The following is an 18015-nucleotide window of genomic DNA, read 5'->3' as shown; positions in this document are numbered from 1 at the left end:
TTTTATGAATTTTTCTGAGCATGGGGAATACAGTAGATTGTCTAACTAAGCCTTAGTTTTGTGGTGGAGTGGTAAGAGGGGAGATCAATTGCATTAAAAATATATTTTAAAAACATCAGTCAATATCTTTTTCCATGTTATGAACTGTCCATAAAGCAACTTCAATTATCATTACAGAGACAATTAGCCAACCCGTCAGCAAGGTGTTTGTTGGTAAATTAACCACTAATCAAAGAAAGCAAATGCATATCGGATTAACTTTTCTTATGCATAAAATTTTAGGCCCAGATCTTCAAAGATATTTAGGTCTCCTACCTTCTACTGAAATCAGTGGAAGACAGGAACCTAAATACCTTTGAGGATCTGGTCCTTATTTCATAGTCATTTGAATTTCCTTTAATGTATCCGTGTCTAGCCTAAATCTTAATATGTACAAAGCAGGGTTGCTAGAAGTTTATTTCCAGACACACACACTTTTTCTTTATTATAATTCTTTACCTACAGGTTAATTTTCTTTGTTCATGGTTTTATTTCCTCTCTTATTCAAAGCAGGGAGTGAGATCACTTTGGTGAGAGGGATGGAAGTTTGTCTAGTGCAGTTTCAGGGTCAGCATTGTGTGGTCTAACAGCAATAGCCTTTCCCCGAAAGAGCTTTTCTCCTGGTGTTTACTGTTGTCAGGAGCTGAGTTAAATAGAGTTTAACTAGAGCGTGTTCTGTTTAAACAAACAGCAATCAAAACAGCTCAGCTCAAGCTACAATAAAATCTCCTATTTATAACCCAAGGATCTAGCTAACCCTACATCTGATTGTCACCATTCTTTCACCTTCTGTCTCTGAGCAATGGCCTTGGAGCCCTGAGATCCTGCCTGTTCTCAATCAGGGCCCCATTCTCATTCGCCAGCCCTTAACACAGCTGTCGGTCTGGGCCAGAAGGACTCCTTGTTGGCCAGATCCATCTTAGGGCCACTGTCACGTTTCTCTGAGTGCTCTTGTTTAATTTGCTGAAGTACTGTTTTGTAGCAGCTTAGCTCCAATACCCTGCAGACCAGAATAGAGACCTTAGTGCTTCCTACAATAACGGTTGCTATGGAATTGTCTTCCCAGTCAGGCCACTGGACTCACTCTGAATCTCTCCTTCACATCCTTTCTGTCAGAACCAGTCAGGCCCTTTCCCTCAGCGTCTGCCCAGCTGCAGCTCAAAAATGGCTACCCTGCCTCAGTCCCTTTGGGCCCCTCTGGACTCAGCCAAAATCTTTCAGACCCTTTCTGGACACAGCCCAGAACTGTCTTCCCTATTCGCCCTGCAGTGGACCAACAGTGCTGTGGTGAAGGTGTGCTGTGTCTGGACACTCACCCTTTCCACAGTGATACTACCAGGCCCTGCAGTTGAAAGTGCAGCAGGTCTGGAAAGGATCTAATGTTTTTTTCTGAATGTGGGGGCTGAAATCAGTTTGTGAGTGCTATGTTTCCCAAAAGATCTTTCTCCACAGAACACAGAGTTCTCATTGCAGGAGTGTCTCCCTACAGGAGAGCATTCAGGGTTCTCATCTCTGTATCAGTTGTGATCCCAAGATAAGTTGCATGGACCGTTTTTATTAATTCCTTTATAGCAAGACTAATATACAGAAAGATTCTTCTCAAGCTAAAGCCAGACATATGGGGAAACAATTAGAAGTAAAGTGCTGGTACTTACTTACTAAGGGAAATTATGCCAATCTCTAGGGAATATGCAGTGGCATCTCATCGGGTCATTGTTTAGACCTTGACATTTCTAATCTATATATAAAACAATCCTGTCATGAAAACCTGGACTGGAATAGACCTACAAAATTATAGACAGCTAAACATGCTCAGTGAGACCAACATGGGCAATAGAATAACAAAGATGAGAACAGATACCATTCTGGAACAGCAGGTGAACTGACTACTTCAAAAGTCTTATTGGTATGAGAGAGGAGAGCTTCTGTGGCAATGTGAGATGCAAAGCTCACTTTGTCGATTATTCTGACAGCTGTGTATTTAAAAAGTATATATGATTCATTTGTTGTTCGTGCTTAAAAAAATTCTCTGCTCTATCCAGTGCCATGTTATTACCATTCCTTTGCTTTGCATGTTGTGCATTGATAAAATGTGGATCCTCTTTGTAGACTCAGCTTTCACAAGAGCAGAATGTGCCTAGAGAATTGTAAGGGTCATGTACTGTTTATGATATCTTTAAAATCCATTGGTTAAACAGTGCCATACGTGAATCAGAATTCAGCATTCATGCACATTCACACCCCAGTTAGGGACAGATATTAACTTATAATTAGAACTGAGCAAAGTATTATGCACAAGCTTTTTTTGGGGGAGGGGGGTGGGGGGGGGGGCAAAAAAAAGTAGATTGGGAAACACCAAAATGTTTTTCAAATTTGTGTCAATTTCACCAAATTGATTTGGTAATAAAAACCCCTAAAATAATCAAAACATTTCAATTTTTTGGTTCAAAACTTACTTTTTATTTCAACATTTCCTTTTATTAAAACAATCAAAAACTTTTTTAAAATGCTTGGAATCTAAATGAAACATTTTGTTTGACTTTAAATGAATTTTTTTCGACTTTTTGATTTGCAGAAAAATGTGATAAATGTTTTTTTCAGTTTGACCCAAAGCAACTGTTTTTGGAATTACCAACAAACTGAAAAATTCATTACTCACCCAACTCTACTTATAATAACAATGGCAGCCCTTAGTTTGCAAGGCTTTCCAGGTTGGCCACCCTGGATAATCCTTCTCTGAATGTAGGAAAAGCTCTGGGGTATACAACTATTTTATTCTATTGGATTCTCATAGCAGGCTCATCACTGTATAGCAGAGCATCTTCTATTAAGCAATGTGGCTACCATCTGCCATGTGTTGTTTGTTCTCCCATCCTCTCCCTGGGGTGCAAATCAAACTGAGATGCAAATCAAAACCACTCCTAACAATTCAATTTTCTGCCAAGAATTCTTGTACATTTCACCATCCAAACAGAGCAAAGGTGAACTCTAGAAAGCCAAACAATGGAATCACATGGGCTTCAGTGTGCAAAGCCTATTTGATGGTGGCATTTATTTGCAACTGAGAAAGCAATAAAGAACAACTTATTGGGCAGCCCAGGCAGGAAACATTTGTCTGAAATGTTAGGTTGTCATGGTGAAGGAATTCCACACTGCAGCATTTATATGTTCTACTGTGTTAGCCTGGTTTTCAGAGGTGGTGAGTCCCCACAGATCCCATTGATTTTAGTGTCTCTACACCTTGGAAAATCAAGCCATATATCTCTTAGAATCAGGAGCTTAAAACGATGAGTAGATCCTGGGAAAAGATAGCAGAAATGAGATTCTTCCATGAGTGGCTGGGTACATTCCAACTGGCTTGATTTACAGCCCTGAATTGGTTATAAATTCTGTGAGGGGAATGAAACTGACTTGGTGCTGATAGATGAAGTGGCATGAAAACAAGCAGCACACAGCACTGGAAAATACACTTATTACTGCTTCTAAAGGCAGAAGCAGAAGTAGAGTGGTCTAAATAACATGCACGAATAAGGTCGCAGAGTACCTCTCTCTCCTTCCTCCTCGCAATCACTTTTTTCAAAACCTGCTTGTGGAAACAGAACAGGCGAGACAACAGAACAACACAAATGATTCTTGTTATGTTCACAGAATACAAACAGAAAAATTAGATCAAAACGTAAAATGCTCTTTCTAGAAGGTTGCAACTTAACACATTATTTCTTAAAATCCAAAACACTAACGTGCAAGAACAAAAAGCAAACAGAGAAAGCAGGCTGCTGCCTAAGATACAGACTGAGGCACAACTCACCCCACCTTGCTCTAGGCTGGTTCTCTGCAAGCTGACTGCTGAAAAACCCAGATTGCATGCTTCTCTACAGAACCCCTGAATCTGCAACAGGACAGGGAAACCCATGAGAATTAAAGTGATAGCTTATAATTGTAACACTATTTCCAAAACACCACAATTTTATCACTCTTTCCATTCCACTAGTATCTCAAAAGGATGTTAAACAACAGTCAGAAAAACTGAAGAGGGTTCAGAGAGGACCCATGAGAATCATTAAAGGATTAGAAAACCTGCCTTATAGTGATAGACTGAAGGAGCTCAATCTATTTAGCTTAACAAAGAGAAGGGTCAGGGGTGACTTGATCACAGTCTATAAATACCTACATGAGGAACAATATTTAATAATGGGCTCATCATTCTAGCAGAGAAAGGCACAGCACCATCCAATGGCTGGAAGCTGAAGCTAGACAAATTCAGCCTGGAAATAAGGTGTAATCTTTTCACAGTGAAAGTAATTAACCATTGGAACAATTTACCAAGGGTCATCATGGTGGGTTCTCCATTTTTAAATCAGGATTGGAAGTTTTTCTAAAGATCTGCTCTAGGAATTATTTTGGGGGAGTTCTTTGGCCTGTGTTTATACAATGGTCCCTTCTGGCCTTGGAATCTATTATAGAAAACTTCCTCAGATGAGACAGCTGTCCTAGCACCACTTAGGACCAGATCAAACTCTCCTTTATGAGGTCTCTGGTGGGAGCAGAACTTTGTGTTATTGACACTTCAAATATTGCTTCTTACATTTGCTGTTGGCAGGCTTGTGCTGCTCCTTCTCCCCTGACTGATGCTGTCCTGGTAACATGCCCCTTCCTTTTGCTATTTGTATTAACAGTCTAAAAATAGAATCCATATCAAAGCTCTATGTCCTGCATGCCCTGGAAGCTCTCCATGTCCCACTGATCAGGCCACTGACAGCCATTCTCTTGGCCCCGTGCATTGCCTGAGATGCCTTTGATGTCTTAGGAAGTCCCATGGCCAAGTGGCTCTGTCGACTGGGGGGGTTACCCTGTCTATTAATGTTATTTTGTGGTCCTTTATCATCCTTGATGAAGCTGGGATTTCCCCATAGCAATGCAAACTCTTGTCTGCCTCCCCAGCAAAATCCTTTCTCACAGCAACAGAAAATTACTTCTGAAAAGATATCAGAATTTCCTAGTCTGAGATTCTTAATTTCCATCTGTTTTAATTGCCAGGCACTGGCTACTGAGAAAGACTGAATGTGATCAATTCTTATGTGCATTTATTTAGGACTAATAGTCTTAGAAAGTCTTATAAATGGCACAATTTGAATCTTGTTTTGGATGTATTTATTCTTTGATTCCTTCTGCTGCATGATTAAGTTGCATTAAGCTCAAAGCCACTAGACTTTGTGTTGTGATCCCAGCAGTTTTCAAGGTTTCGCTAGGATCATTATTTGCGTGGGAGAGACTTACGAGAAACACGTAGGTGCTGCAGTAAGTGCTGCTGGTGATTCAGTGTGTGACACTTTTCTCTGTGAAACAGTATTGAGCCTATGTTTTGGAATGGTCTGTACTTCTGGACATGCTGTCCTTGGGATGAGTCACAAAACTGAGGTCCAGGCCATCTGTGGTCATTAAAGATCCCATATCATTTTCTGCAATGGCATGGCAGTTTAACCTTGGCGTCCAGGCCATTTTCCAGCTTCAATAACTAGTATGTTCTGCTGTCCTAAATCTTCCCAGGACTTTCAACAGAATATTCTTCTTCACTTCCATTCCTGTGTTGTTGCGTAGTGTTGCCATGTGGTACTGAGTAGATGCCATGCTCTGCCCCAGAGGTGGCTGCATTTCAGTTGAAGGTAAAGTGATCCTTATCAGTTTAAGCTAGTAAAATGTTCTGCGTTGGAAAGCGTTCCTGCTTCGAAAAGTCAGGAGCTGGTGAGTGGATCAATATTTCACCACCCACATATGTTTTGAAGGCTAATATTTAATATTTGTACAGCACTTTGAAGAAGTGAGACACTACATAAGAGTTAAGTATCATTGCATATTACTAAGATGAAGATAAATATTGAAACATACATTTTCTAAATGTGTTTATTCCTTCCATCCCTCCACCTTCTTTTACAGAATATTATGGGAAGGAGTCAGGATTTGATTCAGAAATATACAAAAGTGAGTAATTTATTGTTTTTATTTAAGTGTTTAGGTACGGGCTGAGGCCTCCTGGCACCTTCAGACAGGGTGTACCTCCTCCCAGTAGCCTGATGTTTACGAAAAGCACCTTACACATCTATGGCGCTGGGTGAATGACCACAGTAATGACACTAATCGAAGAGGCTCCCATTTTTTTATTGTGACTATGGCTGTGATTTTGGCATGGAAACTTTTAGTAAATTTCACAGCAGAAATGTGGGAAAAAACTGATAGGGCTCTGAAATCAGCGGGGATTGCAGAACGAGCCCTTCCACACTCGCCCCACAACACAACGGCAGCTCCTGTTTCACAAGATTGGGCCTGGCTCCCTGCACTAGGCTTTGCGACCTGGTGCATAAGGTCGCAGTTCTACTCAGGTTTGGTCAATCTGCCTCTCAGTCGATGGAGGGGCAAAAGTATCAAACCTGAGTGGCATTCCAACCCTGTGCACTAAGTTGCAACACCACCTCGTCTGGGGGCCCTTATTCAAATTCATGATTTCTATAACCATCATGACCTGTGTGAAAAAACTGTAGACTTACTTATGACTGCATGGTTTTGCTCTTGCTTCACAGGATCGCTCATTGGCCAGGAGGCAGATTTTGCCATTTCACTGAAGCCCCTATTCTCCAAAGAGAAGGAACCTTTCACCCTCTCCTGCTTCTTTTCTTCTGATCTACTTGAACACCAACGAGACATCACCTGGTTTAGAGATGGTGTGTATTTGTGTTCATGTAGATTTCTGTGATATGGCTGCTTCAGCTGATACACTCTGGTGCTAGTGCTTGCCAAAGAGAATAAGGTGCCAGGATTCCTGGGTTCTCTTCCTAGTTCTGCCCCAACCACAGAACTTAATTGGGCCTCCATTTCTTCATCTGTAAAACAAGGATAAGAATACGGACCTGCTTCATGCGGTGATGTGGGCCTTAATTAATTCATGTTTGTAAAGACTTGTTAGTAACGGTGCAAAATGTTGCTATTATATTCCTGTAAAGTCAGAGGAGACATTGGTGAATGAAGTAAAATGTAGGCCTGCCTCCCAGGCAGCCCATATAAGGGTAGGTCACAAACAGAGAACTCTGCTGCAAAATCAAGCACTCTGGTCTTTGCCAGGAGGCCAATGGCTCTGTGCCTTTAAGCTGTGGGACGCTGCTCCTGTCCCAGGAGTAACACGGTAAGACTGCCTTTGCCTTAGAAGCAGCCCTTCTAGAATCAGCTGTGCAAGCAGCAGACCATGCTGTGTTCTAGAGACAGGCCTGAGTCACAGTGTTCAGAACCATATCTGAACTCTCCCAAGGCTTGGGGATAGAGGCAAAATACAGTGGCTTGGTGCATGTTCATGCATGGCTTCTAATCCTGGCTCTGCCACGGGCCTGCTGGGTGATCTTGGTTGTGTTAGTGTAGGACCAGCGTCCCGGGCACTCCCCGTCCTGCTCAGCATTGTACACCAGGTGGGAGTGCTGCATGCCCCTTGGAGCAGGGCATGGCTCAGGTAGCATTCCTCCACCCTCCTTTTCATTTCACTGTAGGTGAGTTACTGAAGGAGTCCCATCGCCGGTCAATAAAGTGTCTGGATCGTGAGGCTTCTTTGACCATGTCGTGTGCATACAAAGAAGATGAGGGACTCTACACTGTCCGTGTCCCAACGCTGGATGGATACCATGAGCAGAGTGCTTATGTGTTTGTTAGAGGTGCCTACAGGTTTCTATCTTATTTAAAGCAAAAGCCCTTTTCTGATCCATGTGGGAAAATTCACAGCCCCGTTCACAATGAAAGACCTTCACACGCTGCCCCCAACTTTAAACCACACTTTTTCAAAAGTGCCTGCATTCCGTTTTCAGTAGTGACTTAAGCACTTGGGACTTTAGGCCCAAGTCCAGTTGACTTCCCATTGTTTCCTCTGTAGCAGTCTGCACGGAACTGAGCGCAAAATGGCTGCCTGCCTCTGCAGACAGCAGAATACGTAGTGCAGAAATTGGATAACAAACGCATAACTGTTCCCCACACACAATACCTTTCCCCAGCAATTATCAGATGCGGCCTATGCAGTACTGGAGGTAGAGAATAGATTTAATTTGCAAATCCCATCCCCGTCTCCAAAGTGATGGAGGCACAAGAAACTCCAAAATCAAAGTAGCATAGGACTTGGGGGTTGTTGCGTGGGATCTGCATACAATGGAGCTCGGCTCTGCAGCTCCCCTGTGCAGTGGAATTTGGAGGCAGGGTTGGGGTAGGTAAGGGAAAAGCAGGGATGGTACCAATGCATCTTTGGCTATGTAGATAGTCTTGCCATTGATCCCCACAAGGGACGCAGAAGTAGCATAATGTGGCTACATTACCCTTCTACAACCTCGGGGAAGGAATGCTAAGAGGAACGCTCTGTGCCACACTTCTCAGATTTTATGTGGGGAACCCAGTTCAGCCCTCAATGGCCAAAGAGAGAATTCACGGTCGGCTTTCAGTAACAAGATTAACTGAACAGTCACTTAGTCAGATTTACAAGGCAAGATCAGGGCTGCAGGACAGCTGTTCATTTCTAATTGCATATCTATCAGCATGACAAGAGTTTTTCACTCGAATCAAAGAATGCTGGATTTTATATCTATATATATATATATACACACACACACACTGAGTAGGCCAGCTCTCATTCGTCTCAAGATCTTAAAAAAATTGATCTTGTATTAATCTTAAAATAAATTACTCTTAATATGAATTATACAGAATCAAATCATTAATATTTCCCCCTCCTTGTACATTTATTAGGGTCACAGTATAACATAGGAAGCTCCTCCATTGTTGTATTCTGGAGTTACGTCTTCCTTTTAGCATTAAATACATTTATTTACAGTTTTACAAAGTGGATTGTTTTTCTAACCGTGAAGATCAGACTGTTTGTTTTCCCCACACACCAAAACACATCAGTGAAACAAGAAAAAAATAGATTAGATTTTAAACTCTTTGGGGCAGGGACCATCATTTTTGTTTTGTGTTTGTACAGCACCTAGCACAATAGGGCCATAAGCACTACTGCAGTACAAATGAATAAGAAGAGGAGGAAAGAACAGGATTAATATCTCCACAAGAGAGAGTGCAGAGTGTGCATGTTGCACATGTCCTCTTGTTGCAGTCTGTACCAAGCTGAACACAAAATAGCTGCCTCTTTCTGTAGACAACAGAGTGTTTGGAGATTGAAAGATTCAGTACACAAAGGGAAAAAGTATCTTAACAGACATTGTTCTATATTCTTCTAGATGCTGCGGCAGCAACAGCTGGTGCTTCTGGATCCCCCCTCAATGTGAAATGCCATGATGTAAATAAAGACTGCCTGCTCCTTTCCTGGGTCGCACCCAGCAATAATGGAGGAAGTCCAATCTTTGGTTATTTTATTGAAAGGTCTGTACGATTATAATATTATTGTAGCAAAGTGATCAGAATAGGGTTACCGAGGATGCCCAGAGTATTATGGGATGGCACCATGCTCCATCCCTCAATTCCTGTTTAGTCAACAGGAGTTCTCCCCCCCCCCCATCGCCTCATTCTGTTGTGATGCAGTTAAGTAAAGCAGTACGTTTCCAGCCTGTAACCCTGTGAGTAGACTTACATTTGTTGCAGTGAGCTATAACAAAAGTTATAGCACACAGAAAGCTTACAGCCATGTTGGGGAAACACCATGGAGGTAGTGCATGGACTGTGCTTCGTTTCAGATGCGAGGTGGGCACAGATGAATGGGTACCATGTAATGAAATGCCCGTGAAGACCTGCATGTGTCCTGTTTTGGGCCTCACAGAGGGAAAGACATACCAGTTCCGGGTAAAGGCTGTCAACCACTCAGGCATCAGCAACCCTTCCAAGGCCAGTGACCCAGTCACAATGAAAGACCCCAACGAGGAAAAAAGAGTGATGAGTATGTATCAGAAACAGGATATTATTCACATATATGCTCTGTGAGGCTGCCAAGGTAACTCAGGATGATTTATCCAGAGTGCCCTATTCTCACAAACATCACTGCAGCCCCTACAATGTGCTGCAAATATATCTCAGCCCTCCTGGAATCACCAGCTGAATTCATTGGTCCGGACTGAAAAAGCTGGAGATAGACTGATCTAAAACAACATTTTCACTTTGTGAACAATGCTGGGTAGGAAAAGACTGTGGACAGAATCTCAGCAGGTGTAAATCATCAGAGCTCCAGGGAAGCCAATAAAGCTGTGACAATTGACACCACCTGAGTGTCTGCCCCTATTGTTCCATGTGTTACCCTCTGACCAAAACAGTGCTGGATCTCTACTCATACACACCTGACTATGTCTGAAGTGCTTGCAATGGGAAGACAAGAAGTGGCAATAAGCAAACTGAACCTTGGCCCAAAACATGTGTCTAACTCAAAAAAATATATATATTTTCTTTTTAATTTCAAGGAAGTTCATATAATTTTGTAATTAGTTTTCAGTTTGCCCCACTTCTCTTGGTACACCCTGGTACTGAAAGGGAGAAGGACAAAGCATCACAGCTTATGGGCTTTGTATGCATATAGGGAAACCCAGGATTCTTGTCTGTGTCTTTCCACTAAACCAGCCTTTTTCTCATGGTGAATCATATTGATTTTTTTTTTAATCACTAGCCATCCTGTTTAATGACGGAAAGAAGATTACAATTTCCAAAGATGAACTGGAAGGTAATTTCAAACTTAAACATAACCCTCTATTTATAGACTAATGCTTGTCACAGTACAGGCATACAAAAATAATATTCATAGGACTTTGGGGAGAAATATGCACAGGAAAATGTTTTCTCACACTCCAAGAAAATAGAAGCATTCCAAAATATGAGGCCAGTTTATAATGGAGCCATTGGATACTGTTAGACTTGTGATGTGTCAAGCCTAGAGACTTCAGTCTAGGGAGTAGTGTAGAATTTGTATTAAAAGCAAAGGATTATTGGGTAAAATTTTCAGAAGTGCCCAAGTCCCATTTTCAAAAGTGACCGAGGCCCAGATTTTTACAGGTATTTAGGCACTGTTCCTCTCAGCACTGCAATGTCTAACTGACTTGAGTGTTTACCATGATGCTAGGCATCCAAATGCTTTTTAAAATCCCACTAGGCACCTGAATACCTTAAAAATCTGTCCCTAAGTCTCATTTTCGATAGTGACTTAGGCACTTAGGAACCTAAGTCTCATTGCAATCGAACTTAGTTTCCTAAGTCACTTTTGAAAATGGCACTTAGGGGCTTTTGAAAATTTTACTCATGGAGGGAAATTGTTCCTCATTTGGTGCAACCCCATTGCAAGGTTGCAGAGATTTAGGATTCAGCCCAAACAGCACAGCCCTGGAACCAACCTCAGTCTTTTATGTTGCCAGCTGAACTCCTGAGATGGAGTTGTATCTGGAGCTTGAGGAATGTGGGCATAGGATTAAGAAAGACCATTAGATTTCAGTAATGTGCAAGGCAAAATCCTCTAGTGGTTTGAAACGGGATCTAATGGAAACAGACACTGGCAAAGTAATATACTCAAAAGGTGGACACTGCAGGCCAGATCCTGAACCCCTCTAAGGTCGCTTTGTACCTCCAGAGCAAGTGAGAGTATGAAAACAGCTACATCCCCTTACTTATTTCTCTATTCTCATCTTCTTGTTTAAATAATTTATCATTAAAAATAATCAGAATATTGACAACCAAATAAATGCGTAGGAGGAAGTTTGCCTTTGTCTACAAGGTACGCAAAGGGTTAAAGGCTTCTTCTTTATACCAAAGGAGCTTACCTATACCTGATACTGAAAAAGCATAAAAATGCCTGTTTAACAGGAGACTGCTTTCCTACTATGTTATCACTGAATCAGTATCAAAATCTGGCTTCCCATAGGCAAGATTAAAATTCCTTTGCCACCCACCAATGTTCATGCGAGTGAGATCAGAGAAGATTATGTGGTCCTCTCCTGGGATGAACCGGATCCCAGAGGCAAGGAGTCGCTGAGCTACTATGTGGAAAAGGTAAGGAAATAATCCATGAAAGGGTATTGCCATTCTTGAGACTGGCAATGGAATACAGCACTTGTTACCTCTGAATCCATCCAGCACAGGTCAGTAATGCCTGAATGCTGTTACCAGCTGATGGCTTGTCAGGGGTAGGCTGGGTAAAACGAGCTGGTGAGTCTCAATTCCTTGAAGACAGGCTTTCCACATCAAAAAAGCACCAGCACAGCGGGTGGCCTCGGTGGTAGCCTCAGCAGAGAGGCAATGTAGTATGGAAACTGAGCTATGCTCTTCCTCCTGAGCATAGTTAGTCCAAATCTAGAATGAGACACATTGAGAGGGCAGTGTGTGGGGAAACTGCCAGTGCCATCCACATTGCGCAGATGACTGGCGGTCTACTGTCTCCAAAATGGCACTGTCAGCCTTTCACTAGTACTAAATTTACAAGAGCTTAAATCCAAATCCTGATGCCTGGCCCATGATGATGAGCCAACGAGGGGTGGGGAGGAAGGAATCTTCCTTCCATAGGCCACATGCGGGAGGCTACTCCACCTGTATGGAGAGAGTAACCCCCACTGGGCCTTGCCCAGCCATCAGAAGTGGAGAGGATGGGAGTAACTGCACAGCAGCAATCCTTCTGGCTCCACCTCCTTCCTTTCTCTGGTCCATTCATATCCTACCCCATACATCCATTCCCCACCTGTTTAGCAGAACTGCAACATCTCTGCTGCAAAGAGGCCCTTTGTGGCCAAAGAGGAAGGGGCTAGATTTACCCCTAAGAAATATTTAGTCCAGATAAAAATATGCAGTTACACTGTAGGGCAAGGGAGTTACTGCTCCAGATGATTTGCATCTCTTTGGATTGTAAATTGCCATCTTTTCCCTTCCAGTCCATTGCAGGCAGCAACAGCTGGCAAAATGTCAATCTGGAGACTGCGGTGAATTCCCCAAGATTTGCACTCTTTGATCTTGTGAAAGGAAAATCATACTGTTTCCGAGTGCGCTCTGCTAACAAATATGGAGTAAGCGAGCCATCCTTGCCCAGTGAGCCCATCACTGCTGGAGCAAAATTAGGTAATATAAAAAGCATGACATTAATAACATGGAAAAGGTAATACATTATAACATTAGCACATGCCGCTTTTCTCTAACGTTTGTGTATTGCTGTACACTATTACATAGCTCTTACTTGGACTTCAGGAAGTCTCTCAAAGCCTTAAATCCACGCTTAATTACATGGCAGTTGGTCAGCACACAGTGTAAATCTAACTGACCAATGAGGCTGGAATTTATTAGAAAAGGAAACAAATCAAGTCCCTATATTCCCCTCCAAGCACACTTCTGACTTGCTCAAATGTCTCCTGTGTCATGCATGCTCTAAGACAGACATTGCACATAGCAGCACAAGAAGGAAGGACACAGCCTCATTCTGCAATAGTGGGTGAAGGAGTCAGTCTGTTGGGACTCCAGAATGAACAGCAGCAGGACATGGGATGTTTTATTGGGGGGACAATTGTGTAATATTTTTATTTTCCTCACTGGGCTGAGATGTCTAGAATTCAAGGATGCAAAGACTCACATCCCTGTTTCTCAGGTGTCATGCCAAAGTTAAGCCACATGCTGGACTCTTTCGTTCTCTCGTTTAAAAATGGCCTGAAGTTCATTCATAGTGTTCTGTGCCTTTGATCGCTTCCATCTTGTACTGTGACCTTTGGATTTTGGTCCCAAAATAGCATGTGGAATTGGGACCTGATTCTCCTCTGATTTAGGTAGGTGTAAAGCAGGAGTAACTCCAGTGAAATGAATGGAGTTACACTGGTGTGAAAGGAGAATGAGGTCTGATAAATCTAGAGACGGACAGACACACCCACATACTGTACTCAGGAAATATTGGCACTGATTGGTTCAAGACACTATGATGCACTGGCCATGAGGATATCAAACATCCCAAATCACCCATGGAACTGAGTTACCATTTGTAAATAGAATAAACCTTATTTTGTTCCATTTTTCAGCTACCCTCCCACCTCCCTCTCAGGTTCTAGCTTTCAGAGACACCAAGACATCTGTTGTGGTGCATTGGGATAAGTTGAAGGATGGTCAGGAGCCCCTTGGCTATTACATATATTGTCGGGAAGCTGGGACAGATGAATGGCAGACTGTCAACAATAAACCTGTGACGTGTAACAAGTGAGTTCAGCAATTGACCTCTATTCAGAAAATACAGTGCATTAACTTGGATTTCTGTGTTTATGGTAGGGATAGAGTGCAGATAAAAAAAAGAATTTCCCTTCACATATGCGTGCACATAACACACACCTGAAACTTCTGTCTGTTTTTAGAACCAAACCACTGCTCAGGTTCTGGAATGTTCATATTTAGCTTAACATCTGAGGCAGGTTAACATGTGGGGCAGCAAAGAAGCACACGTTTCCATGTGTTGTAAGAGCACAATCATTACTGGGTAGGTAGATCTCGTAGTATCTATGGAACTACAGACCGTTTGTGTTTGCGCCACAGTAGAACAATGTGTCATCTTTCAAGAATGGGGAGCAAGGGAATCCCTTATGTTATAAGGCCTGATGTTCATGAAATTAGAAAATGCCTATAATAATATCCAACTCTTATATAGCACTTTACAAAGAAGGTCGGTATCATTATCCCCATTTTACAGCTGGGGAAACTGAGGCACAGAGCAGTGAAGGTGATTTCACAAGGTCACCAGCCATCCAGTGGCAGTCAGAAATAGAACCCAGGTCTGCTGAGTCCCAGTCCAGTGCTCTATTCCCTAGGCCACATTGCTTCAGAAAATGTGCTTTTTGGACCGTAGGCAAATAGAGACTGAAATAGAGGCTTCTTGGGGAATGAGTTTTAGGGGATGTTCAGCACATGCTCAGTTACCCCTGAGTAAAATGCACTAGTGCCCACAAATGGCAGGTGGCATCAGAGCATAGATACCTGTCAGGCTGAAACTCAATGGGACCTGATTCTCATTTACATGAAGGCCCCTTTACACCAGTCTGGCAGCATAAAGAGTGTAAACTTTAAGTCCCTTTTCCCTGGACAGGGCAGTGTAAAGCGACCTTAGTGTGAATGAGACTCTGACCCAATAAGAAGACCTGGTACAGCCATTAAACACCCTCTCTTTCCAAGTTTGCGTTAGTGCAGAAGGCCTTCACTAAAGTTTTTTTTATAGGATCCAGATCTTGAGAGGTACCGAATTATGCCCACAGTTCCTGGTGATTTCACTGGGAATTGGTACTGCCTAGAATCATCTCAGCAACTCTCAATATCTGACCCATATTTACTAATTATTCTATAGGTATCGTTTGTGCATGTCAATATGCTTTAAGCTATAGTGGTAAATAACAGCGTGACACAGAAATAAATGGGAGCATGCTGATAAAATTATTGAAAGGCCAGGTTTTTTTAAAGGGCTCTTTGCCTGTACTTTGAACAGCTACGTGCAAGCAAATTAATGATCTCTCATAGGTTTACTGTTCCAGGGCTCCAGACTGGGAAGGAGTATGTATTTTGTGTGAAATCTGTCAATGAAGCAGGAGTGAGTGACAGCTCACCAGAATCCGATCCCATCATTGTGAGGCAGGCTGTTTGTAAGTATTGTATTGTATTGCACATGCACACACACAAACAACTAGCTCCCTCATCAATGTATCTTTTATGTATACAGCTGGGTCTAGTCCTGCCTTGCAGCTTGTCTCATCATTTGCATTTGTGCAAAGTGGCTGTGGAATGTTCTCTCTCTGATTTGTTAGTTTTTCACACTTGCATTGCATGCATTTGGCAAAGGTGTAAGTGACCAAACAAAATGCAAGGGAGCAGAGAATCTGGTTCAGTACCTTCCACTTCTCAGGTACAGACCCCATTAGTAGCTACACACTCAATTCCCCTTGACACCTCCCAGCAGTCACTTGTCACACACCTTCATCATTCTCCATTATCTCACACTGCAGCTTTAACTTCAACCTCTCTTGCATCTGCCCTGCACCAGTTAAAGCTCTGAAACATCCAGGAGTTTCCCCACAAACAATTTAAATGAAAATCAGGCTCATTTGAATGCCCCTTTACATTGCCAGAGTAGTATAAAGGGGCCTTAGTGCAAATGAGAATCAAGCCTGGTGTGAACGTGCATGGTAAAGATAAGTCACTCTGATTCAACATCAGCAGCTCTTTTCTGGATCCTCCAGTGGGATCCCAAATCTATGTCATGCAATATCTATTTTCCTATCTCTCTTTGTCTCACTACTTAGCTCGTCCGTCAGCCCCACGTGACTTTGCCCTGCTGAGCTGTGAGAAGAACAACATGACTATTGGGTGGAAAGCCCCAAAGCACAAAGGAGGAGGAAAGATTCTGGGCTACTTCCTGGATCAGCATGATGCAGCTGAGCTAGACTGGCATGAAGTCAACATTAAATCTATTGCTCAACGAGTTTACAAGGTATTGATTTCATAATGCAATACCATGTTTCTGTGTGAGGAATTGGGAGTGGTGGCTATATAAAGAGGTGAGCTATTTTCCTTCCCCAGCCTTGACTCTTCTATAGCCCAGACCCCTCCCCATCTTGCTCTTTACCTGTTCCTCAAATAGTTCCTCATCCCACTCCTTTGAGGGTCCCCAGTAAGTCTTACACCTTCTCTGCTGGACCTGAGGATGCAACTCCATTCAGCTTCGTCCCACAGTCTGATGCCTAGTGCATTCTGGGGCTGTTTGGAGAGTTCTTAATACAATGTTGCTGCTATTCCTAATTCATCAGAAGTCAGCATCACACGTCTCATTAATTATTCTACAGGATTACTAAAAACCTGTGGGGTCTTGTTCAGGCTCAACAGAAAGAGTAATCAAGCCCCTTTATGTCGTGAGGTGTGGGGCTACCACGCAGGGCACTAAGCCACGCAGTAGGTCAGGGCTAAACTGTGAGGACTGAAGAGTTTCCTTGATTGCAAATGCAGGGTACAGGATATCTGTTGCAGGCTGTGTGCATTGGAGCAGAAAGCCAGGAGAAGCAGCTGTGAGTGTGACGTGGCTTCTGTGAGCTCACAGAAGTGGCAGACTTGGGGATTTTTGATCAAGGAAACAGCCTGCTGTGGTTTGCTTCTACTTTGTTCAGTGAAACAAGACTTTGTGTACATTTTTTGTAAACACACCAGATTACACCAAGAAAATACCTGACTTGTACCATTAATTTCTTCTCCTAACAGAAACAACCCTCCAAGACCCCAAATTTTGGCTAACCACTCAGGCCAAAGAGGCAACAGTATGTTTTAAGGGTATTTTAAGTGTCAGGTTGCTCTTTCCTTTCCTAAAAACATCCCACCTACACATTGTTTTAACTGATTCATTGAATTATCTACAAAAGTTCTTTGTTAATAGGTTGGGAAGGGTTTTTATAACCCCTTTCCTTGCCATCATTAAAACATGCCCTTAAAAGATCCAAATTACAAATACACTGCACTATACAAGGCTATGCTAATAATCTCTTTGCTTCTGACCACAAAGGTTACCAACCTCAATGAAGGACATTTCTATGAGTTCCGTGCTTGTGCAATGAATATGGCTGGAGTTGGGAAAGTGTCTGAACCCAGTGATTTGTTCAAGTGTGAGGAATGGACCATGCCACAGCCAGGTAAGCAACAGCCAGGAAACAATTCCAGGAATGTTAACTATCCCCCTTTCATAAGATAAACTGACTTACTCTTCTGTGATTTTGTGAGATATTTGAAAACTGTGGATTTGGTTGTATTGATGAGCTCCGGTAAAGAACCTTGGATCCAAATACACCAAACTTGGGGGAAGTTTGCATGAGGATCCATATAGTGAGCTGTTTATCAGATAGAACCAGAATCCCTGGTCAGAACACCTCCCACATTTTTGGAAGTCTGGGGTTGGAATCTGTGCCTGAGTTTTGCAGCTTGGGCCCCTCTCCCAGTCACGCAGGTGACTTGGGAATCCCTTTCACTAAAATGTTAGTATGCACGTCA

At 42.6% G+C, this 18015-nt stretch overlaps 1 protein-coding gene across 1 annotated transcript in view; it reads left to right on the top strand.

The window, feature by feature from the left end:
• MYOM3 (myomesin 3) overlaps positions 1 to 18015 on the top strand; it is a 48692-nt gene that overhangs the window by 7952 nt on the left and 22725 nt on the right. Inside the window, exons 7-18 of the mRNA XM_067533957.1 lie at positions 5974 to 6018; positions 6615 to 6755; positions 7569 to 7730; positions 9294 to 9435; positions 9747 to 9946; positions 10664 to 10717; positions 11906 to 12033; positions 12906 to 13089; positions 14031 to 14205; positions 15508 to 15629; positions 16287 to 16474; positions 17534 to 17660. Of these exons, the coding sequence (XP_067390058.1) occupies positions 5974 to 6018; positions 6615 to 6755; positions 7569 to 7730; positions 9294 to 9435; positions 9747 to 9946; positions 10664 to 10717; positions 11906 to 12033; positions 12906 to 13089; positions 14031 to 14205; positions 15508 to 15629; positions 16287 to 16474; positions 17534 to 17660 (1668 nt within the window). The remainder of the gene's footprint in view (positions 1 to 5973; positions 6019 to 6614; positions 6756 to 7568; positions 7731 to 9293; positions 9436 to 9746; positions 9947 to 10663; positions 10718 to 11905; positions 12034 to 12905; positions 13090 to 14030; positions 14206 to 15507; positions 15630 to 16286; positions 16475 to 17533; positions 17661 to 18015) is intronic.

This window comes from Emydura macquarii, unplaced genomic scaffold (assembly GCF_026122565.2).
Source record: "Emydura macquarii macquarii isolate MOO-44397 ecotype Brisbane River unplaced genomic scaffold, CSIRO-AGI_Emac_v2 contig_3348, whole genome shotgun sequence".
In the NCBI taxonomy this organism is placed as follows: Eukaryota; Metazoa; Chordata; order Testudines; family Chelidae; genus Emydura; species Emydura macquarii.
Note: the sequence above shows the minus strand (reverse complement) of the source record. Positions and strands in the feature narration are given on the sequence as shown.